General features: G+C 38.0%; 1 protein-coding gene across 2 annotated transcripts in view; it reads left to right on the top strand.

The window, feature by feature from the left end:
- myripa (myosin VIIA and Rab interacting protein a) overlaps positions 1-24,226 on the top strand; it is a 31,095-nt gene extending 6,869 nt beyond the window's left edge. Inside the window, exons 4-18 of one of the 2 annotated variants that reach the window (XM_042427989.1) lie at positions 3,288-3,509; positions 6,455-6,591; positions 11,003-11,083; positions 12,959-13,056; positions 14,185-14,265; positions 14,539-14,685; positions 15,132-15,264; positions 17,302-17,858; positions 18,648-20,705; positions 20,896-20,952; positions 21,510-21,689; positions 22,382-22,543; positions 22,921-23,019; positions 23,115-23,175; positions 23,423-24,226. In XM_042427989.1, the coding sequence (XP_042283923.1) occupies positions 3,288-3,509; positions 6,455-6,591; positions 11,003-11,083; positions 12,959-13,056; positions 14,185-14,265; positions 14,539-14,685; positions 15,132-15,264; positions 17,302-17,858; positions 18,648-20,705; positions 20,896-20,952; positions 21,510-21,689; positions 22,382-22,543; positions 22,921-23,019; positions 23,115-23,175; positions 23,423-23,439 (4,090 nt within the window). In that variant the 3' untranslated portion in view covers positions 23,440-24,226. The remainder of the gene's footprint in view (positions 1-3,287; positions 3,510-6,454; positions 6,592-11,002; positions 11,084-12,958; positions 13,057-14,184; positions 14,266-14,538; positions 14,686-15,131; positions 15,265-17,301; positions 17,859-18,647; positions 20,706-20,895; positions 20,953-21,509; positions 21,690-22,381; positions 22,544-22,920; positions 23,020-23,114; positions 23,176-23,422) is intronic. The other variant, XM_042427990.1, reaches the window with a different exon arrangement.
- Positions 24,227-24,382: the final 156 nt, after the last annotated feature.

Raw genomic sequence — 24,382 nt, 5'->3', positions numbered from 1 at the left:
ATCATGTTTTTTGTATTATGTCAATCACAATCTTTCATGTTACTTAATCCAGGCTTCAAAAATATTTTGAACAAAGATTCAATAACACACAAACACGTCCGGTAGATACTTTTACAACAATCAAAACATGAAGTAGTTCTAATTGGATACAACTGAACACTAAGGACATGCTTTACCCTCTAATCATTATCAAACAAAACAAACTGTCATCCTTATACACCTAAGTCACCCTCAGCAGGTGACACTGTTCTTACTGATCTTGATTTGTCTTATTAATTGACTCTTTTAGTTCAACTCAAATAACATTAGATACCAGAGCGCATTCAATTACAGTCTAAGTATGAATGCCCTCTACTGTTCAAAAGCAGCACAGCAAGTATATTTTCTTGGCAAGAAACTACATTGTGCATAATAAATAATAAAACTATCATCTTCCTAAAGCAAAAGAAAACAGATCCCTGCTAAAATCTTTCAAAACAAGAAAAATTAATTACAATATACATTAGGGGGTGTCACATCTTCTTATCACCAAGAAACAGACTTTTTGTGAAGATTATTGCAGCTCAATCTGAGCTCAATCCTTTCCTCGCTTCTTCTCTTTTTTTGCCTGAAGCGAGAAAGTTCTTTTAGACGAGGATGTGCTGAGCTGCTTTACAGATTTTGTGAATTATTGTGCTGACGAACATTGTCAGTATATGTTCCATGTCATTATAATTATTTAAATGAATGAGATATTTAATGGTTGCCGTTGTTGCTGTCAGTTGTAGGTGCATTTCTGCATTTTCAGAGGTGCGTTTACACATCTCCATGTGTTTCTGCACGTTACTTTACTGTCTTGCATCTTGCTGTGAGTATCTTACTGTGACTGTGTGTATCTGTGTACGTTCTGTCTCAGTTATTTATGTCGCCCACTGAGGTTCAGTAATGGACTGTGCTGCTGTAGTGAGAGGGCAGCCGTCTCTCTGTCAGACAGGCATCTGAGGGACACTGTTAAATTTTTATAGTTTGAGAGTTACAGAAACCAAACCTGGGTTCATTTTCAAGAGGTGTGGCTTTGATTAGGGACTTCTAAGTCATATAGTGTGTTATTTAGTTACATACTCATTGTTCAATATTTCCAGATTCATTTTTTTGTGATTATCAGAGGTGTATCTCATCTCCTTTCAGGTATTTGTAACCTTTTCTTTACCTTGCTCTCCACTTTTCTTTCCGTGTAAAGTGCTCTCTCTGTTTCATCAAGATTACAGAGTTCACCAAGTTTCCAATTTGGGTAATTTGGGGTGCAGGAAAACTATCTGTATGTGCAAATAAATGTTAAATGTTTGATTCATCACATTTCTTTTTTTTTTTTTTCTTTAAATTTTTGCAAACACGAGAAACCTTAATCCAAGGGTCAAAGTTTATTCTTGACCTCAGAAACACCAGACAGAGCAATCTCAGCACGAAGCATTCAGTACCATTTGTGGTGTTTTCAATTAGGGCTGCAACGATTAGTCAATTAATTGATTAGTCAGTCGATAGAAAATTAATCATCAACTATTTAGTAATGATAGAATAATAATTGCCAAAATGCCAAATATTCAGTGGTTGCAGCCTCTCAAATGTGAAAATTTGAAGCTTTTCTGTGTCATACATGATAGTAATCTGAATATCTTTTGGATTGTGGACTGTTTGAACATTTGACATTTGAAGACGTCAGTTTGAGCTTTAAGAAATTATGAGCAGGCATTTTTCTCCATTTTCTGACATTTTGTAGACAAAACGCTTTATCAATTAATTGAAAAAATAATCAGCAGATTAATTGATAATGAAAATAATCGTTGGTTAGCTCTACTTTTGATCACATCTCATGACCTCCATATGAACTTTGCCCAATCGTCATGGAGTTGTAGATGTTCATGTCCCATTTTTTAAGGACTTCTCTAGCCTGCTCAGACCTCTGAATCTCAAGCTTCGTTGGAGGGATTAAGTATAGGAATGTGATCTTCCGTCATAACTAGCTACCTAGCTACATTCATGAAAAATGATGAAAAGCGTGGATGAGGAGAGCACAGCTGTTCAAATTGCTGTAAGTCCATGTACAGAAATAACTCTTAAAGTCAAACAGCAGTTACAGTGTCTTTATCCTCTGTGATGTGACGTATGTGGGTGGGGTATTACTATGCAAGGGATTTAAATCAAATCCTACAGATTTGTTTTGATCACTTGAATGGGCGTGGCTTCATGAATGCAGAGCATTGCAGTGCTGTAGAGAACTGTCGGCCTCCATGCACACCTCCCTCACCTGCGCTGTTGAATGAATAACAGCACAATCACACACACACACCTGCTCTGCATGCTACACCCACAAGCTAACTGACAAGTGCAGTCTTATAGAGCCACACTAGACAAAATAACCCCGTCACACCAACAACAAATCAGCCAGCATGAACACAATGTGACAGGCTGAATGAATTAAGTGAAACCAAGCAAAGCTGACAGTTCAGTTTGACTGTCAGGCGAGGATTTTTTTACATAAAAGCTGAGGTTCAACATTATGAAATATGATCAAAAGCTCCAGAACAGCTACTAACTGGACCTTCTTTAATAATAATAATAAATGTTCATAATACTCTGACATTGGTAGTCATATAAACAGAAGAGCTGCCGGTGCTGTCGAGGAAAACACACCAATGTATTATTCACCACAGCCGCCTCCTTTAACCTTTACATGAGCGCAGCAGGCAGCATTTAAATGAACATGTAATGATAAGTGCTCTGTTTTAAATATTTAATCAGACATTTATGAATGAGAATTTCACTTTGATAACATTGTGAAGACATTTCACCACCTTGAAATGAATGATGTGGCTGCTTTTTTTTTTTTCAATCATCATTTACCTTTTAACGATGTATAGATTATGATGAGATGAAATGACCGACTTTGTGAAACCACTTTAATTTCTGTTCCATTTTCATTAAAAGGAGGCAGAGGATCAGTGTGAATGTGTGTGTTTATGTCCTCATTGTAATCCCATTTGACACAGTAAGCCCACGACTGCTGCTTTATCCACAGAGATGAGCTATATCTTCCCCTTCTCATCCTACTCCCAGTCACTCATACAACCTGATTTAAATATTCTCAGCCTTTTTTTTAAAAAAAAAACAAACATTTGCTACCACACACGCATAAATTCCCAGGTTCACTTCCTTCTCTCTCTAACCATCTCTTCTCTCCCCCTCTCTTCATCCCTTCTTTCCCTCTCATCCCTCCCCACCCCCCACCCCCCCACCCCTCCTCCCCACAGTGAACTGAAGCAGGAGCTCGACGAGGAGGGCAGTCGCTGCCTCCTGCTGTCACGGCAGAGTTGCTTCAACCGGCGCTGCTGCATCCGCTGCTGCGCACCCTTCACCTTCCTGCTCAACCCCAAGCGCCAGTGCCGTGACTGCCTCTACAACGTCTGTAAGGCCTGCCGGGTCTACAACAAGCGGGACAAAGCCTGGCTCTGCTCCGCCTGCCAGAAGAGCAGGTAAGGTTGGCGGTGGTGGATGATAGTGGGGTGATTCAGATAGTGTGTTTTGTGTGTATTAAGTTAAAAGAGGCTAAGTTAAGGATGAGAGTCTAACAGTGACATCAAAGGTTATTAAGGTCTTAACTCTGCTGTGGGAGATATGGATTTAGCACTTATTACACACAACATAGTCACTAAGATACAGCACAGGATAAAGTCTGTCACTGGCTGGAATATTTGCACTCAGCCTGACATAACATGGCAGATAGAAGGAGAGAGATGACTAAACTCAGCAGGTTAAAGTGTTGACGATGTGAAGATGTGAAGCAACAAGAAATGTATGCCTTTCGTTATCTGCATGAGGTGTTGAATGCAGCATCTCGGTTTCATATTACTGAAACCTGCGATGTGTAATTGCAAATCATTTTAAATATATGTTTGATTTATTGCTTTTCTGTGTTTTTGTGGTCAGTTCATGTTTTAACAACTCAGGATGACATTTGTTAATTGAGGGAAATCCTTAGTTTACTAAATTCATGACCATTTCAAAACCTATTGGATCAATTGGAAAATGTGTTGTTTTCCTACATGAAAAGATGACATTTTGGAGAGTCAACATTTTCTCTGAAAAGATAAGGCTGGTGCTATTTTATGTCCCTTAAGGTGGGGTTATGCTCAGAATGAACTAGTTACTGTAGTACGATATGTTGTCGTGCCGTGAAACAGAGAGGAGAGGGATACGCAGTAACTGTTCAAACAGCACACACCTTCAGACAATCTTTTCTCTGAAGGCTTTAATGTCGTTTGTACAGTTGAAAAGTGACAGGTGTAAGTCTTTGAAGAATAAAAAAAGAGAGAGAATGTCAAACCCTGCTTAGTTTCACACCTCCACACATCTGGCCTATTGCTGTGTGAAGTGGTGCGTGACTGTCTGATTGTCAGTTTCAGAAAGTTACAGAAATTCTCAGATGCAACATCTGACATCAGAAAGGTTTCTCACATTCTATCATTAAATACGCACTTACTGGCTTACTAGCAGCTTTATTGACAACAAATCCCTTGAAAATACCAAAAATGAACAATGCATCAGTTTGTCTCTCAACACTTCACTGCCCTGCCTGGTGCACTAAACCCTCAAGCCCATTTGTTCCTTCTGAAGGTGTAATTTTCTTAAACTGGCTCAAAGTGAAATAGTTTCATCTTTAGAAAAAAATCTGAGTAATTCCCTTATACAGCTGGGCACTTTAGCAAAAGTTACTCAAACAGGAGTAAATTGTGTATTTTTAGGGGACTATTACCATTCATGACTTAATATGTTTGGTGTTCTAGTGAGTCACAGAGGAATAAGATGTATCAGGCTCTGGATACACAAAAATATTTATTAGTAGGATCAATTCATTACTAGTTTTGGTCTTTCCATGGAATTTATTGACAATAAAAAATATAATACATTGCCAGACTTATCCTTTAAAAACTACAATATATGCATGATACACAATACCATAAATTAAATATATTGTATACTGTATTTGAAGATTATTTCAAATTCAAGTCTATTCTCTTAACCCACTTAGCCTGTTCTGGATCAGGGTTGCTGGAGTAAATGCCAGCAGCATGCACTGGGCACTGGGTACACCCTATGCAGTTGTCACAATCACACCTTTTTAACTTTCAAATTCACCTGAGAACCTGGAGGAAATTCATGCAGATTCAAGAAAAATGTGTGAAATCTACACAGAAAGGCTTGAAACACGGGATCTTCTTGCTGTGAGGTGCTAAAATTACCCACTGAGCCTCAAAACACTTTGATAAAATTTCAAAACCTAAAATTCATGATTCAGTGCTTATAAAACAAATGATGCTTTCTACTAGAAATTACAGTAATAACTTCTAGTAAAAATTTTCATAAGGCTTTTTACTACCATCTTAACTATCATCTATTGTAAATGATGCAGGTGTCTATGCCCCGAAGAAAGATTTTTTTTATATATTATGCGTAGAAGATAATAACTTATGTGCATAACATTATAACTTGATAACAACAAGATTCATTAAAAAAATATAATCTCCTGGGACTTTGGTGTCTCTGTAAACTTCAGTTTTTTTAATTGGTGGATATCTGACACCACTGCAGGAGACACTAGGAGTCTACCTGTGTCACCTCCACCTCCCGTCAACACACTTACACTCAGCACTCAGCACTCAGCTCCCCATCACACTGCAACTCGACCGCAACTCGACCACAGTGAACAGATGGTAACTCATTAAACATGCTGACATGAATATCTCTGAAATATCCTACACCTGTCATTCCTCAGCATTCAGTTTAATTCTAGTTAATTTTAATCTTAATAGGAAACTTGAAGATGAGACATTAATCTCACTGTGATAATACACCTGTTAAGTTAGTAATTTAAAGAACTTCAGTAAGTGACAGATGATGGAAACTAACTGTCATTTATATCATGATGGTTTATCCCTAAAATAAATCAAAGTTTGAAATATTGGATTCTTTCTGGTTTACAAACCTGATTAAAATTGAAATCCACTTTGTGTAAAAATATTTTATTAGTTTTTAGCATCTTCCATGTTATTCTAATGACATCGTTTATAGAAATCTTCCAGTAAAATTTTGATGTGTTGGTTTCATTTCCTTTATCTATTGGCGGCACGCGCTGCTGTATGCCACTGTACCTTTAATATTAACATGGTGCACCAAAGTCGAAAGAAACTTTCAATTTCAACACATAGTGGCTTTAAATTTCATATAACCGGCTAATTTTAAAATAAATGTTTCAGGAGAATCTTAACGCTAAATCCTGAATTTAAGTGTCTCCCTTTAAAAGATGGTGGCTTGATTTAACTAAACCTTTTCCTTAAGACCTTTCCTTTCTGCTTATGTCTGTAAGGTTTAAGACTGATTACTTTTTCAACTGCTGTCTGTTTGTCTCTCTCTCTGTCAGGTTATTAAAGACACAGTCACTTGAGTGGTTCTACACTAATGTGAAGACGCGCTTCAAGAGGTTTGGCAGTGCCAAAGTGCTGAAGACTCTTTACAGGAAGCACTTGGTGGAGCACAGTGCGCTCGCAGAGCTGACTGGTAAACTACTCTGTTCATTAGTGATGCTGCTAAAACCTGTTTGCATTAGTTTTGGTAATATGATGATTGTCACAGGTTCAGCACCAATTTAAGTATTTTACATTAATGATGGCTTGGCATTTAGGGTAAACCTGTACAGAGCAAAAACAGAAAACAAACAACAAAGAATCAACCCTCAGAGTGCTTAACTTGTCTTATGTAACACATTTTGGGAATATTTGTGGCAAAACATCTGAAAGGGTACTGAAATCCTGTATATGACCGGGTCAGGTCTGCAAACTTAATCCCACACTGAATGCTGTAAAGGGATTACTTTAGGGAGAATTTACTGTCATTAAAAATGATGGTGTGTATATGAGAATGTGTCTAATTCAACCACAGTATGAGCATGATTTTGTGTTTGGAAGTTTCAGTGTATCTGCATGATTTTTGTTGTTTCATATCTCAAAGCAGTGAAGAACAGGAAGTTAGGAAGAGAGCGTAACAGGATTAAGGTCTTGCTTTGCTTTCATCTCACATAACTTCAGCAGATTACTCTGACTGGCTGCCAGACTTCAGTCTTTTTTTACATTTGTTTGCTTCCTTCCCATCATCACTCAGCAGGGAGTCAGTGCTGCTGTATTTGGGTTTTATTATACAATATAAAAGTGTGTCTGTGTGTATGAATGGTAGATGCATACTGTATGTAAACTTCACCAGTGCTGTTAGAAAATATACCTTTTATTTAAACTTGAATTAGAAGTTCAAACTTCATTTACCATAAATTTTCTTCTTTTTTTAAAAGAACCTACAGAACCTGTCAAAATCCAGTATAGAGTATAATCCAGTAGAGCTGCAACATAGTCGATTAATCAATTAAACAGTAGAAAATGAATCAGCAACTATTTTAATAATTGAATAATCATTTTTAGTGATTTTTTTTTTTAAGCAAATATGCCAAACATACTGTGGTTGCAGTTTCTCAAATGTGAGAATTTGAAGCTTTTCTGTGTCATACATGATAGTAAACTGAATATCTTTGGATTTTGGACTTTTGATTTGACAAATCAAAACATATGAAGATGTCAGCTTGAGCTTAAGAAATTATAACAGGCTTTTCCCCCCCATTTTCTTACATTTTATAGACAAAATGCTAACATGTGTTTATACTAAACACAAAATGCAGCTGACATGTTACTTTGAGTTTAAGTATGTTGTAATGTCATTAGCTTTGCAGGTATTTGTTCATATACAAGTATTGGACAAACTGATATGATGTTGACATGATGATGGCGCTAGAAGAAAAGTTAAGGGATCATCAGTGTGATAACAATTCATCCTGAGGGGGACATGAATATGTGTACCATCTTTAATGGCAAAACATCCGATAGTTGTTGAGACATTTCAATTAGAACCACAAATGTCAATCTCATGATGGCGCTAGAGAAAAAGTCAGGGATCATCTAAGTCATAAGCTTTCATCCTTTGGGGACCATGAATGTCTGTACAAACTTTCATGGCAATCCTCTGGTAGTTGTTGAGATATTTCAGTCTGGACTAAAATGCTGGACCGACCGCCAGACCATTGCCATCCATTCTACCCTCATGGCTAAAAACATGAATTTCTAAGTATCTTAGGCCAGCATTATTTTTGTTTTGCTATTATCTTATAGTTTGACATCACCAGGCAAAGTCTAAATGTATCTGTTTCAGTCTTATTTCATTCATTGTGTCTAGTAGTAGCTTTCTGCACAGCTTAATGTGAAGCGTGTGGCACAAATACACACATACATGTGGGCCGAGGTTGGGAGCTTTGCTGGAGCTAACCATGCTGAAAATGTATTTATCGTGCTATACAGCACTTTGAATAAAAGTCTTCACCGGCAGCATATGCTACACTGGGGACCAGTGTAGTTCAGGCGGAGGCGTGTATCTCCGGGCCGTTAGTTCAGAGTCTCTGATCTGATTGAACAGACAAGGGATTTCAGAGCATTATGCATGTTTTGTGGAGGAGAGGTCGCTGGCTGCAGATGATGCAGAACTGTGACCCTCGTGGGAGGGGGACTCATGCGGGCTGATGTCAGGCCACCGCTCATCTTCTCTTTCTGGTTTAGGTAGCTCTGTTTTCATTTTCCACTCACACGCACACTCTTAGCACACACTGTATCATACATTATAATTTGTTTATGACTGACCCGCACTGGATATTCAGCTGTATTTATCCTGCCACCATATCCGATCTGCATAGTCTGACTCATGGAAGACCTCGCTACTGTTACTTTGCATATGAACAATGTGAGCTGCATGAATAGCATCAGAATTAATAGAGCTGACATTTGGGAGCTAAAAGCTGTGGGTATAGGCATCATCTTGTCTTTGTGTAGCAGTGAAACATTTCCCCTCAAGACTCCAACACAGCCCAGTGACTCAACAGCGCTCGGAGACATTCCCCTCTAAAGAGTAGAGCAGAAGAACAAAGTGACCCTCAGGAGAAGAGAAAATGGGCACGAGAACACATACAGACAGTCTAGTAAAAGTCACAACTGTGTGATGCATCATGCATATTACATGCTGATTTTAATGTAGTAATATGGAAAGCAATGCCAATAGTCGGAATGATGGCATTCACAAGTATAGAAACGTAATATACACTCACTGAGCACTTACTTAGGAACATCTGTGCAATCTAATGCAATCCAATACAAACAAAGCTGATATATTCTCAGTTTTTGTTAATATTGTCAGAAAGGTGATAATTCTACTTTGTTATTGAGGTTGTAGTGGGTGATGGTGGTGTTACTAGAGTGCATTATATTGAAAAGTGTTCCTAATATTTTGCTCCCCACATGTATGTCAATGGGGTGGATAAAATATTACAGACACTTTTCAAGGAAATTACAGCAACATACAGGAAGTAATGAATTATAATTATAATTCTACATCACCCAGAATCCATCTTTTTTCAAGTGCATCCTACATATTTCTTATTTTGTGAGTCAATTCTTCTTGAATTGTGCTTTTTCATCTTGTTAAATCTGGATGTGCTGTCTTTTTCCATCTTCTTGTAAGAATTTGAAATTACATTTTTTAATCCTCTTGATGATCTCATTGGGATTGCATTGGTATTTTTAGATAATTTTCAAAGTTGCTTCTGCTGATTCGAAATTTCCAGTTTTCTTGAGGACCTTTGGTGAAAATCAGATAATCGTAGCTTATTTTTTAGAGTTAACCTGCCGTCATATACATTTAGTATACACATTACATCAGGATTATATTTCTGTGCAGATACAGTTTGTGAACCACCGTTAGTTCACCTTCGTGAGAGTCTCATGGTGCCTTTAGGGTTACAATGACCTTTAGCTGCTGTAGTTGAGGCAACTGTGTCAGTCATGAGTGTTTTTTTTCATGTCCCTTTGCAGGGGCCAAATGTGCCATGACTCTTTAGATGTTGTAACACAGATGTTGCACACACATCTACCAGGGGACAAAAAATTAATATTCCAGCCACTGAAATACAAATACAGATTCTCAGTTTGTCTCATGTCGTTGAATTCATGCCTGCCTATAGGGTTTTAGCAGTGAAAGGGCTCTCAGAATCAAAGAGTGCTCTCTGCATTTTCAAAATAATCTAGTTCATATCACTTAAGTCCACTTTTTGCCCCTTAAAATGATTGGAAGTGACCCTGTGTACTTCTGAACCAGCGCCTGCTGCACACAGATCAGGTCGCCTGGTAATACCACACACGAGGCTGCTCTAATGCACTTATATAACCACAAATGGCTGCATTGTTGCATGAATATTTGCACAACGTGAAAACAGCTCAAGGCTCAGAGTTGGAAGGGGAAACTGTCTACAGTAGGACTGAGCTCCCTCACACCCTAAAAGACTGCTGCTCAGTCATCAACTCTGAAACCTAGTCATGAATTTAAAATGTAATTTCCCATAATTAAACGCAAAGATACATGAGATACATTTTCCAGCTATTCTTCTTTGTTGTTGTTGTTTTTGGTTAAATTATCACATTAGTTCTTATTTTTTGACCCACTAAATGAAGGTAAAAATCCTTTCACAAATGATATGCAAGAAAAAAACATCATCACAGGGACATTTCAAATTTCTGCATGAATGAAAACAGTATTGATGATGAGACTGTACTTGACATGTACTATAATAGTGTAACTAATGTGTGTAAAAGTAATTCTTATCATTGCTATGAGATTTTACTATTAAAGGAGAATATATACTGTTAATAGTTGGTAAACTGATGCCATATGTTACATTAGTGAGAAGAGAGACAGGACACAATTTCCTTTTTGTTGACTGTACTGTATCTGCTTTTTCACATCCATGTTGACATCTGTCTTTATGTGTGTGTGTGTGTGTGTGTGTGTGTGTGTGTGTGTGTGTGTGTGTGTATGCGCGTGCATGCAGAGGGCAGCGCCTACGAGGAGAGCATCTGCAATGAGGGCAGCGTCTGTGGGAGCGACTCAACCTTCTACAGACAAACTGAAGGTGCGAATGTGTTTTATAACTGTTTCACTGTTCCTTGGATTTTGTAAAGTCACCCTTTGACATAAAGCAGTTTAATACAGTAAGGTTTATTATTGCTGTGTCACACTAAACATTTAACCATCCAAATGGAAATACAAGACACCGCTATACATTGAATATCAAAAATAAAACATTGCCATTAATACATGTACAAAACCAAAATTAAAAACCTCAGTTTTAACATTATGTATACTTCTACATCCTGTAAATATTATATGTTTATGACCTATTTTCTTTCATCTGCTATTCATTGGAAAATTTCAAATACATTTTGCACTGAACAGCAGAAGAAAGAAATGAAATACTACTGACTAACTCACTGACTTAGATGTATCGTTTCTGAACAGCCAACTCTGTTTTTTGTGCATCATATATGTAAACCACATACTTCAGTATTGACAGAGGTTATAGTGTCAGAAATGCTCAAGTCTCTTTTTAAAAGAACCTTCTTCTGAGGACAAAATGATCCTCTGTAATGGCAACAGTGAGACTAAAAAAGTCTCTTAAGATTAGATCCTCTACTTTTAGTTGTGTCTTAGTAAATAATTAACACAAGTAGCAATAAAAGTTATTATAGTTGCACAGATATCAGGAGTTGGCATGCAGAAGCATGGGGTCGGCTCAACTCTGAAGGGGGCCCCGGGCCCCTATTCAGTCCCCCTAGGTTCACCAACTTAGTTTTGTTAGAAGTTGATTAAATGCTAAAAATGCTAAAAATTCATTTAAAAGGAACATATCATGCTTTTTATGATTTTCTGTATTTTATATACTGTTATGATGTTAAATGTCTCTGTTAAACATAGTCCAAGTTCCAAGACTTGAGGTGAACATATGTAAAAATGCAAAAGCCCAGACTTCAGCCTACTCTGAACGCTCAGTTTGCAAGGTTACCTCTACTTCCTCCTTGCAATGACATCAGTTTTTTGAACTGTAAATCATGCCAAGTAGACCGGTAGAGCCCCAGAATAAAAACATTGATTTGGAAATGTGCATGATACGTCCCCTTTAAGAATATATGACATGTAATCATAATATCGACTGATATATTAGAGGTATTAAAATTAGATTTTGTTCTGACCTCCTCTATGAGACAGGGCCTTGAGGGTTTGAGGTAAAGATGCAGGAGTTGCCTTAAGGCCTCTTTGCTGTCAGTTGCTATAAAATCAGTTGATCAGATTACTTGCCCCACAGTGAACTTGAGGCCTTTGGGGCTCTGGGGTGGTGGCCCACTTTGCCCATTTGGTAATCCAGCATTGCTTAGTGTTTAATGCCATTTCTACAAGAAAGTCACCACAACAGACGTTCTGAGGCCATATTCAAGGTTATTTTAGGATTGTTGTAATCCTCTCATGAATCCATAAACTCATATTTGTGCCCAGCTGCCATGAAGCTAATACTTTACAGCAGACGAAGCAGCGGAGAAATAAATAGTTAAAGGATCTTGGCTGTAATCTTTTGATTACAGTTGCATCTCAAGCAGCTGTATGTTAGTCATTCCTGCCCCTGCATGCCTTCCTCTGTGTCTTAGTCTGTCCTCACTTCTCCTCAACTCTCCCAGTTCACTGCACTAACAGAATGAGTGACTGTAAACAGAAATGAAAAGCTGCAGCAGCCTGATGGTCATGCATCTGTCTGTTGTGCCTCTGTAACACGAATCAGGACAGACAAAACAGATCAGTCATGCAGGATACAATTATATATGAAAATTATACAATTATTCCCCTTTTTACTTCATTTTACATAATTGCAATGACTAAATCATGTTTTTTCTTTGATTTTATTTCAAGGATTGTTCAGATAACAAAACAAGTGATTATTGTGTTTCTTTGTGTTCAGAGCACAGCATGGAAGATACGCTCACTGTGGCCTTGCGGGTGGCAGAGGAGGCTATAGACGAGGCCATTTCCAAGGCTGAGTTCGATTCTGCCAGTCAGGTTATTCATGCTGTTCACGTATTATAAATAGACTGTCATTGTAAATTTATTTGTAGATTTCTTATCTACTCATACTGCCTTGCACTTAGTGTTACAAAAACTGCTGTGTACTGTGTTAGCATTTTTGTTTTCTGACATTTGTACTGTAATTACTCTTCTCTGTAAACGGCAGTGGATGAAAGCTGATTTTCAGACAATACTGTAGATGCTTATATATTACTGTGTTGGTCTGCAGTCTGTATGCTTTGATAAATATACAGTACTTTCATCACATTTCTCTTTAATCTAAATTCTGTGATTTTTCTCTAAATCAGTGTTTGAGTCAGATTATGGGAAACAATACAGATTATGCTGCAATCCAAATAACGGTTTAATGTTACAGTATAAAATAATGTTATATACTGCTTAAAATAACATGGATTATCTCATTAAATAGTTATTTTAGTTTTCAGTCTGTTTTTGGAGGCTAATGATAACAAAGAATTAATTAAAATTAAAATTCATGAAGATGTGTTTCCCTATAACATTTATATGATACCTAAAGTATGTAAATTCTTTGTTCAACAACGTAACAGTTAACTTATTGTTCATTGGCTGAAACCCACTATTGATTTTATCTGTTTCTACAAAACATTGATTATGTTGAAGATCAGGCTTATTATACATGTCTCCCAAGATGTAGAAAGTTTATACACTTTCTTCATTTCAGTGAGTTTCATATAATTTTTCTTAAATAATCGATCATACTTGCTCTTTATGTCAAGTAAAATTATCATTCACTTTGCTTTGAATCTCAGTGTTTTCAAAGGTGACTAAAGACGCGTAATCCGTGTATTCCATATATAACCTTAGATCTATAATCTGTATATTACATTTCAAAGACACATTTGTGATTCTGCTGCCATTTTCAGACATACTGCTGTGTACTGCAGCATATGTTCAAAATGATTTTCTTCTCACTAATCTGTTAAAGTATCCCAAAGCTTTTGAACTCAGTGCAGAAAATATGTATATTTAGAGTGTATATTTAGAGAAGTAATCCGCTTATAGTGTGTGTGTGTCTGTGTGTGTGTGTGTGGTACTGCATGAGTAGCCTTTTTTATTTGTGTGTTTGTTCTTGTTTACCAGGAGAAGCAGAATGAGGCACACTATCTACGGAAGCACAGAGGAGAGCTTGTTGAGGAACTGGCCAAAACTATTGTGCAAAAAGTATGAAAAAAGAACAGATTTTACTGTCTGAGCTGCTGACATTCACAATTCATTCTAACTGATGTTTTATAGTGTGTAATTAGGTTGATTGAGCCATTGCGTAACACTCAAATGTAAGTCAGAAGAGTGGGTGGAGGGGTTTCCACAGCTGTTACACTACACGATGATGTGTTTAAATTCATAGCTGCTGTATTACACTCTAACTGAACCAGTAATTTACCTTTAAACAGGAAAACCAGCTGATTTTCATTATCCTTTCTCTGTGCATGTAAGATCATTAGTAGGAGGAAGACTTTGGCTGACATTAAGGCTGAGTATAACGAGGATTGGCCATTTGAACACAACACGGACCTTCATCATCATCATCAGTCCACCGCTGATCAAGCCTGCAGCTCCTTTAAAAACCAACCAGGCCTCTGGGTAAAAAAAACAAAAAAAAAAACACATCACAGTCAGTCCGAAGGATGACACATGCTGACCTCTACTGGTTAAATATGCTATATTGATTTTATGGTATGTAGGCAGATATAAGTGTTTATTACTGTATTTGTCGACAACAATAACTCCTCCTGTGGGCGCCCATAGGAGGCTGGTGTATAAACAGATAATGAATGACAGTACAGTAAAACACAAAATAATATATGTCTTCGTAGGAGAAGTTATATTGTTGTTAGATACTGTACATTAATAAACACTTAAAATGTCCTTACATCTGCTTATAACTACATTATAGTGTGTTATAAAAATTTATTAAATGTTTGTATACTGCTTATAAATTCTGTGATTTAATTATCAGCATCCAGCATGTCTATTGTGATTGTAGGTAAAACCACATGTGTGATTTCATTTGTCTCATCTCTCTCCAGAGGTCACATTCTGCCTTCTCACTGCTGGACGACTCTCCAGGTCTGATACAAGAAACTCACCAGACATTGAAGAAGGAAGGTGGTGGCTCAGCTATGTCTGCTTGGAAGAGTGTAGACCGGCTGGACAATCCCGGTGAGATGTTGCTGCTTTAACTTGTTAAACCTCATTGATCCACCACTCAGTTTTTGTTCTTCTAGGTTCTGTCGGGCCAGGAATTAGAATAACTTACCTTTGCAAATTAAAATAATAAATAACCACAACAATTTTAAATTAATTTGTACTTAATTTGTTTTATAATGTGTTTCTTGGATGTTTTAATTGAAATGATTTATAAATGGTGATGATATAGATTTGTATTATTTTATTTTCACAATATCAAATTAATAATGAAATTATGACGGTGAAATTATGACGGTGAAATTATGAAATTATGGTTAAAAACTCAAAGAAATATTCATACAGTCACACCAGATGTGCAGGCAGAGCCCAAAAGCCAAAGGGCAGATCCCCTAGAAGAGCATCAACTTTATCATCACAACAGCATCATATTTCTGGAGCAAAATATCTACAATCAACATTTATCTGTCCAAACCAGAATCTACAATATTGCTCAAAATAGACAGGTACTAGGAGTTGACAATGAGGAATCCTCAACATATTTTTTATATGTTGAGGATTATATATAAAAACTTTGTAAACTAATAAGTTTACAAAACAGGACCCGTATCAAAAATTCTATATTGGGCTTTGAAGTTCTTGAAAATGCAAGCTGAAGTTGATGATCTGTGCCTGGTTTCACAGTTGTGAATGGTGCTGGTATTAATTGTGTTAGTTTGCTGGTAGTATTGCCTCACCTGGTCACCTGAACTCCTGCATCTTTACATCAAGGACCACAACAGAAATAATTCTTGGAATGTATTGTACCATCCTTGATACTTTTGTGGGTGTAAATTACAGTAAAGTCATTACAAAGTCATGTTGTGAAAATATTGTTTAAACTCTCATAACTTTTCTCTAAGTTCTTGTGGAGATCCCAAAGTTTTCACAGTTACCAAATATGTCACAAAAAATTATGCTCAAACCATTTCTGATTGACACTGAAAATATGGAGTCTTTGGTTTGACTATTTCCCTCAGTAATGCTTTATTTTATCCTAATTTACTAATTTCCTTTAAGTAATTTGTAGGTATTTAATGGTTAATTTTAGGACATTTTATAGAAAGGGTGTAATTTGGTTCAAATTATACGAAAAAACTGAAAAATTGTTGGTAAGTGCCCACTCCTTATATCTGGGTTCATACATAGTTGTAAATTTACAAATATAAAATAATAAATTGGACTCTTAACAATTCTGAATTTAAGTGACAGAAAAAACTTTTTCAGTGTGTAGTTTTGAGTGTCAAAAATGTTCAATTGTTTCTTAAAAACTATAAATGCACTATAATAAGTGCATTTATTGTATTCTACCAAATTACATAATCCTTTCAGAGAAATGTCCTAAGAGTTAACAGTTACACAGTAGCTACTTTTAGCAGATTATTGAAAAAACTCAATATGCTAATATATATCGTTTGACACACAAAACTACACACTGAAAATTTAAAAACATTTTTTTATATATTTTCTGTCAGTTAAAGAATTGTTAAGAGTCTAATTTATTAAGAATCTTTGCAAAGTAACTACATATGAACCCAAATGTAATGAGTGGTTACTTTTGAAATAACATTACTTAACACTGTTTTCTGCTGTTTCTTATAATTTGTACCAAATTGCCCCACCTTTTCAGTAAAATTAACTTAACTTAATTTGTTAAATACCTACAAATTACTCTGAAAATGTTCAGGAAATGAGTGTGAAATTAAAGGACCTGTAAAATAAAGCGTTCCCTAAACATCATATATCTGAGTTGGAACTAGCTGCTGCAGACAGTGTGGAATAAAATGCTACTTAACAGGTAAAAAGGGTAAAACTGGATGTTTAATTGTTTAGCACAAGTTCATATATTAGTAATTTTTCACTGTCAGCTAATACATACCTCCACTGTGTTTGTTTTTGTTTGCTGCATGGGTGACTGTATTTTCTGTGGTATGCATGTTTGGCATATGCTTGTCTGCATGATATTTGTCCTTGTATGTGTGTGTGTGTGTGTGTGCATTCTGGGATGCGGAGGTGTGTCCTCAGTGCTCACGAGCCCAGATGGGAACTGGATTGCCCTGCAGAGCGCCCAGCTGTCGCGTCCCAGCCTGCTGACCAGAAGGAAGAGCCTGGTCTACAGTGCCTTGGAGAAGGAGTCAGGAGTGGTATCCGCCTATGAAGGCATGGGCTTTGACAGTGAAACCAAATCTGAGCCGGACAGTTCCTGGGGCACCGTCCTCCAGGAGATTCACAAGAAGATGACAGACTCCAACTTTAACCTCCAGGACACCGAGGACAGGGTCTCGCCACAGCTAATGGACCACCGGGGCAGCAACGACAATCTGTTTTCAGACTCTGAGGGCAACTGGAAGGTCAATAAACCTGTGCTGGGTCGTCTTAAAAGGAAGGTGCCTGTGGAGATCAGGCGACCTTCATCATTACCCAGGACCAACATCATCGACGTGAACTTTAACATGGAAGGAGCAGAGGATGAGAGCAATGCGGCTGCTGAGTCCGCAGTTGGAAAAGTCAGGAGATCACGGAAGAAAAGGAACAGTAAAAAAGAGCCGACAGCTTCTTCTCCTGTGCTGGTGAGAAATACATTCAACTCCAAACTGATATGACATAACAAAAGATATAAAACATAGACTTAAACAAGAGACACATTATGAGACAGAAGATACAGACAAAGCAGAAAAATAGCAAAAAGTTTGACATAGATGCAATACAAGGTTTGAAAGGAAGATAAAACAAATATATACCATTAATTCCTTACAAATTAGAAAAATACCTACTTACACTCAGTTTCCAGTTTATAGAGTTCAACTTTATAAAAGTAGGGATGCAACTAAAGATTATTTTCATTATGGATTAATCTGCCGATTACGTTTTGGATTCATTGATTACCTATAAAATGTCATAAAATATTGAAAAATGTCCATCACATTTTCATTATGTCCAAAATCAAAAGATATTCAGTTAACATGATGTAAGAGAGGGGAAAGCAGCAAATCCTCACACTGAAGAAGCTGGAAGCACAGAACATTTGGCATTTTTGCAGAGTCAATCGATTACCAAAATAGTTGCCGTCGCTGATTAATTTTCTGGCGATTGACTAATTGATTAATTGACTAATTGTTGTAGCTCTAACTCCAATACAACAGCCGTGTTTTAGAGAGGCGTTACTTGGTCATTTTTGAATCTGTAGTTTGTAGTTCTGTTGAACTGTATTGTGTCATACTGAAAGGTGTTTCTAATTTTTAGTCTTCACTGATATGATTGGTGTGGATAAAATAAACTGACAATCTACAATCTACACAGATTTGAACTCATGTTATTCACCACAGAAATATTTATTTTAAACACTCTTATATTCACAGGATTATAACAAAAAAGACAACCAGTCCGAACCTACTTCTGATGCTGTGACCCCTGAGACTTTGACCTCTGGGGCCACAACCCCTGAACCTTTTAACCCAGAGAGTGACATCACCGGACATGGAGCCAATCAGATGGAGCAGGAGCTCACGTTAAAACTGCAACAGCTCACAGGCAGAGTTTCTGACTCGTTTACGAGAGACGACGGGCTTTATGGAGTGAGAGATGCTGACGATGACGCACAGAGTGAGGAAAGGAGACAAGGAAACGAGGACAAAGATGAAAAAGATGAAGAAGATGAGAGGCCGTGGAGGATGGAGATCGAATTGGATGACAGAAGAACAGAGGATGAGAGAGAGGAGGAGGAGCAAGACATAGACGAAGACGAGGTGAAAGACCGATTGTACAGGCTCGTCACACAGTCCAGACTCACATACTTATCGTCTACTGATGACGAGTTAGACAGAGCAGGCCTGAGCGAAGGAGAATGGGACGGAGAGAGAGATGAAGATATGGAGGAGGACTATAAAGAGCAGAAAGAGGAAAAGACAGAAGGACTCACTTATAAACTCTGTCAGCTGGAAAAAGAAGTCAGAGCTACCCAGTTCTCATCCACGGAGGATGAGCTGGACAGAGTTGGCATCATGGATGAAGAGAAGAAGACAGGAGAGGAGGAGGAGGAGCTGGCGGTGAAAGTGTGCAAATTAGCAAACCAAGTCAATGCCACCCAATTTTCATCCACGGACGATGAGTTAGACGGGAGAGGCGAAGAGGGGGAGGAAGCGATAGACGAAGTGACGCTTTGGAAACTGCAGGCGCGAAAAGCAGTCCAGGCGGCTCAAGTGCGCGACTTGGCCAGTCTAGTCAGCGCCTCTCAGTTTTCTTCCACGGAGGACGAGCTGGACAGATATGGAGAGAATGAGGGAGAGATGGAGCACGAGGTAAATGAAGGAGGAATAGAGAGCAGTGTTGAGATGGAAAAAGTGTGGGAGGGAACAGTGGGAAAGAGTCAGGAGAGGAGAGAATCCATTGGAGATTTAGATGTGAAAATGTTTGATTTAAGGGAAGAAATTGAGGAGAGAATGAACGAGAGAAGTGAGGAGAAAGTAGAAAAAGCGACGACTGAGAACGTTCTGGATTGTCAGATAAAATTTGATGTCCAGCCAGAAAAAACAAAGATAGAGGAACCTGAAGAGAAAGATTGCGTGCAAAAGAGAGTGGCAGAGGAGACTGAGGATGAAAGGATGGAAGGAAAAGTTTTTAAAGAGACAGAGGAGAGACAGGAGATGCAGTTAAAAACAGTGGTGGGAGCAGAGAGAAGGGAGGAAAGGACTGAGGAAATAATAGTCTTATATGAGACAAGAGTCGGACTAGAAAATCAGCCAGAGGCGAAGTGGTCAGACAAAAAAGAAGGAGAGGAGAGACAGGAAGAGGAAAAGATTAGAGAAAGCAAACAGACTCAGGAGAAATGGGAAACAGCATCAGACAGTGAAGAGGAGGATGAAGAATTTGACAGAATAATCAGCAGCATGTTGATGATGACTTTGGAGGACATGCAGGTAGAAAAGTTAAAGGATAAAGGAGAAAACGGAGGGATGAATAGAGAGCTAGAGGAGGTAGAGGCAGACAAGAGGGAGAAAGTGGATTCGAAGACAGACGAGACAGGAGGTGCAAAAGAAAGACCAGGAGAAAATATAACTGAGCAAACTGCAGGAGATATTTCTACAAAACAGGAGAGCAGCAATGCTACAGGCAGGAATAAAAATGAGCAGCAGGAAAAAGACACAGATCCACTAGAAAAACCGACAGATATGACAAGCGAAGAGACCAATGAGGCCAAACAGACATGTAAAAGAACGGAAGCGGATGACATGAGCACAAGAGGAGAAATGACGACTGAGTGGCAAATGATGGAGACGCAGGGAGACGCTGCAGAGTGTGAAAGTAAAGACACAGATGAAACACTCGAGGAAACCAAAGAAAAACACATAGACGACACAGAGCAGAGCTGCACCTCGTCCCTTCAGGATGGTTTACTGTCACCGGAGGAGATTCAAAATGTAAGCATTCCTTTTTCTTTTTAGGCAGTTGTACATTTAGTAAATCATTCAGCAACATAGTTTAAGTTTTGCTTTTTTATAGTTGCTGCCAAGAAAATATTCACTGCACTGCAACTAACTACTCAACTTCCTTTTTCTATCTGTCCTCTGTTTCCCTCTGTCCTTCTGTGCTTTTCTGTGTGCACTGTAGGCTAGTGACATGGAGCTTTACAAAACAATAGAGTTTATATCATCTCTGCTGGAGCAGGTGAGAGTGAACATGTTGTGCTTTAGAAAGGCAACATGTTGGAAAATGCAGGTGATGATTGCTAATTCTGGTGCAGCTCTACTTCATTTACAGTCCTTTTCACCCACTTTTTCTTCTCTCATTGCTTTTATGCAACTTCTAAGTTGTTATAAAAAGAAACCTCCATATGTTGTTAAAATAGACAATACTGTAGCCTACATCAGCTAGAAAAAGTGAAAATTACTGATTTATGTGCTTTGATTAAGAGCAATTTTTTTGTCTTGGTGGCAAGAATATGCTGACGCAATTGGCCAATCATGTTATCCACTGCAGATATGAATACTCCTGTAAATGACTCCTGTGACCTGATGAAGGCTCCTCCTTGAAAATAACGTCCTGTCACCCTGGAGTCACCTGTAATAGTGTTTGTGTCTCATAGTCTGAATACTGCTGCAGAGGGTTTTTTGCAGGCACTCAAAAACCCTAGTGTATGGTCATAATGCAAGAAATCAGATGTAATAAAAATATCATCCAGCCTTAGAAATATATCTGTGTATGTGTTTATATGTGTGTTGTAGAGGTACTCAGCAGTGTCGCTGCGCAGCATCACCACCGAGGTGCTGAAGGTGCTGAATGCCACAGAGGAGCTGCTGCAGGGGGTGGAGGGAGGAGATGGCCCCCGCCTCTCCACCACCTCACTGCCCCCCAACACTGACCCCAAGAAACTGGACCAACAGTTCTCCAGACTAGAGGAGAATGTAAGTTCATCTTTATTTCCTAGCCTACATTTTTTTGTTTAAAAAAACTGTATAAAATGACTCTAACTTTACTTAATGTCACTTTTAATCAAGATGGGTTTATAATTTAAAGCTTTCAAAGCTGCAAAACTCCAAATAATAAAAGTGCAGAGTGTGTGGACCAAAGACAGAGAGTTCAGACAATAAGTGCAATTAAAGGTTCCCTTAAATATGTCTATATAGCCAAAAAAAAAAGAGCAGGGATAGATAACACAATAGCTGTGTAAAATAACATGATGACTAAATGTTATGTTTTGAATAAGTCCATAACAATTATTAAAATATTGAATTGGGTTCTTCAGTTTTAGCTGATTGATCAATGTTTGATATAATTCAAAATAGTATTTATCTATTTTTCTTGTTAAATATTTGCTTGATGTTCAGTTCTTATGAACACATTTGAGAAGAAGGCATGTGACCAGCAGGTCGATGATTCAGATATCAGGACTGGTTCAGAGCATTTGGAAAGAGAAAGTTGAAGAGTTAAGTTTCAGTAACTGTCAGTACACACACATGAAGAACTGACTACCATGTAAAATAAGACTTTAAAAAACTGGTTCACTTTAGATCATTGTAATTAATCTTGTTTTCAGTATAAAAACCCTAATTTTGAGATGAATCTTGTGTTGAACTGTATTTTTTTTTCGCTGCAGGTGTATGTGGCAGCTGGTACAGTGTACAGTCTGGAGGCGGAGCTGAGTGACCTGGAGGAGTGTGCCAGGGGCATCTGCAGTGCCACATCCGATATGGAGCTGTCCTTCCTGGAGGAGCAGGTGGCATCAGCAGCTGCCAAGGTTCAACAGTCTGAGCTACAGGTGGGCTGAAGCTTCTTTTTTAAGATGTGAGAGCGGCATATAAAGACATGTGACAGACCTCCTGCAGCTTGTTATTAGACCTTAATACTTCTGTGTTTTGGAAGCTGTGTGATGCTTGTGTTTTGTAAAGAAGTATTGGACAGACTGGTGTTAAGATAGAAACAGCTGCATTGATTGGGGCTTTCATTAAACAACAATTTTAAACGTCCAGGTGTTTAAAGACACCAATTGACCTGATGGAGGCACTGCAGCAACACCACAACAACTGCAACACTAGTCCGATCTAGGATGAGGCATTTTGTTTATTCCAGTGTGTGCAGGCATCATCTGAGGGACCACATACACTGCATTACTTGTTTGTGTTGTTGCTGTTGTAGATATGCGATATCTCGGCAAGGATTGCTGCCCTGAAGAGTGCAGGCCTCAATGTGGACCCGCAGTCCTGCTTCCCTAAGACCAGGGCCATCCCAGTTATGGTACAGTATTGCTTACATACACTGTACACAAAAGTACAGTAGTTGTGTCATGAAGTTCATACAAGAACTACAAAAATATTATTTTCCATATGCAGCCAGTCACACTGGACTCATCAAGACAGCTGAGGAGGCGATTACCTGCACCACCGATGAAGGGTAAGAAACGTTAAGACAGAATTGTTATAATCTGAGTAGTTGTGGTTTAGCACAGAACAATACTGATTTTTTTACAGATTTTTCTGTATCACTAGAATGTATTTACAATTTAGTATTTTTCCAGTTGCTACTTTTTATGCACATGCTATTTGACTGAAGCTTAATCTTATTTTCATTGCCTCGAGTGCATCTGTATTTTACAAACATAACTGCATTTTTTTCCTTAATTTGTTTCATTATATTTCAGAAGACAAGGAGACCTAACTCATCCCCCCAGGACCTGTGCAGTACCTCCCACACAGCAGTGCCTTGACCCCATCACTCTGCAGTCTACAGGCCAGTCTTAAGTGATCCATTCAGATACCATTTGCCTTAATTCCATCCTACACGAAACATGCCTCAGATAACACTGGACACTAGTACTGTATGTGTATTTTGTGTTGTTGTACAGTGTAATAGTACAGGAAATCATTTTGGGGAAAACTTTAAGCAATGATTAACCTTGTAAAGAGAAGCAGCAGGTTAAATCAGCTTATCGCTCACTAAACCTGAGAACAAGAAAATCACTAAAAAATTGAGTTTTGCAAAAAAAGCAGTCATACTGTGTATGTGCAGGAGATTCTTTTAGATTTCCTAACAGCTGGAATAATGCTAAATGTTTTAATTGTAATACTTGAGTTAATTTTAACACTAATAGTTGTCCATTTGACTTGTTGATGAATTAAGTCATACATATAGTGTATTGAAGAGACACTGAAATTATCAGCAGTACAGCTACTGGATGAAACCTGCATTAGTACTGTTTTTACTGTAAATCATACTCAATAAGCAGATTACAAATACATGGAAACAATTAAAGCATGTTAGAAAATTGTTTTGGGAGACCATATCATGTCTAGAATTAATACTATGGATATACTGTACACCTGTATTTTTCCATGGTTGTGGATATTTGTAATGTTGTAGTGTACTTATTTATACAGCAAAGCAATCAATACATATGTTGTTTTCTGCCTTTACAGAAAATAAAGAAAAGTCACTAAGTTCCAAATATTTGCTCCACCGTGAAAATGCTATGCACTGAGATAAACAGCCCTGAAAACACTCTGCACCCTGTTTGCCCCTCAGATGAAGGTGGGTGTTATGGTGAGGAATTTAGTCTGTATTTTTGAGATGAGGAAATGACACCAGAATATGACATTCCTCC

Source organism: Thunnus maccoyii, chromosome 12, assembly GCF_910596095.1.
Source record: "Thunnus maccoyii chromosome 12, fThuMac1.1, whole genome shotgun sequence".
NCBI classification, from domain to species: Eukaryota; Metazoa; Chordata; class Actinopteri; order Scombriformes; family Scombridae; genus Thunnus; species Thunnus maccoyii.
Note: the sequence above shows the minus strand (reverse complement) of the source record. Positions and strands in the feature narration are given on the sequence as shown.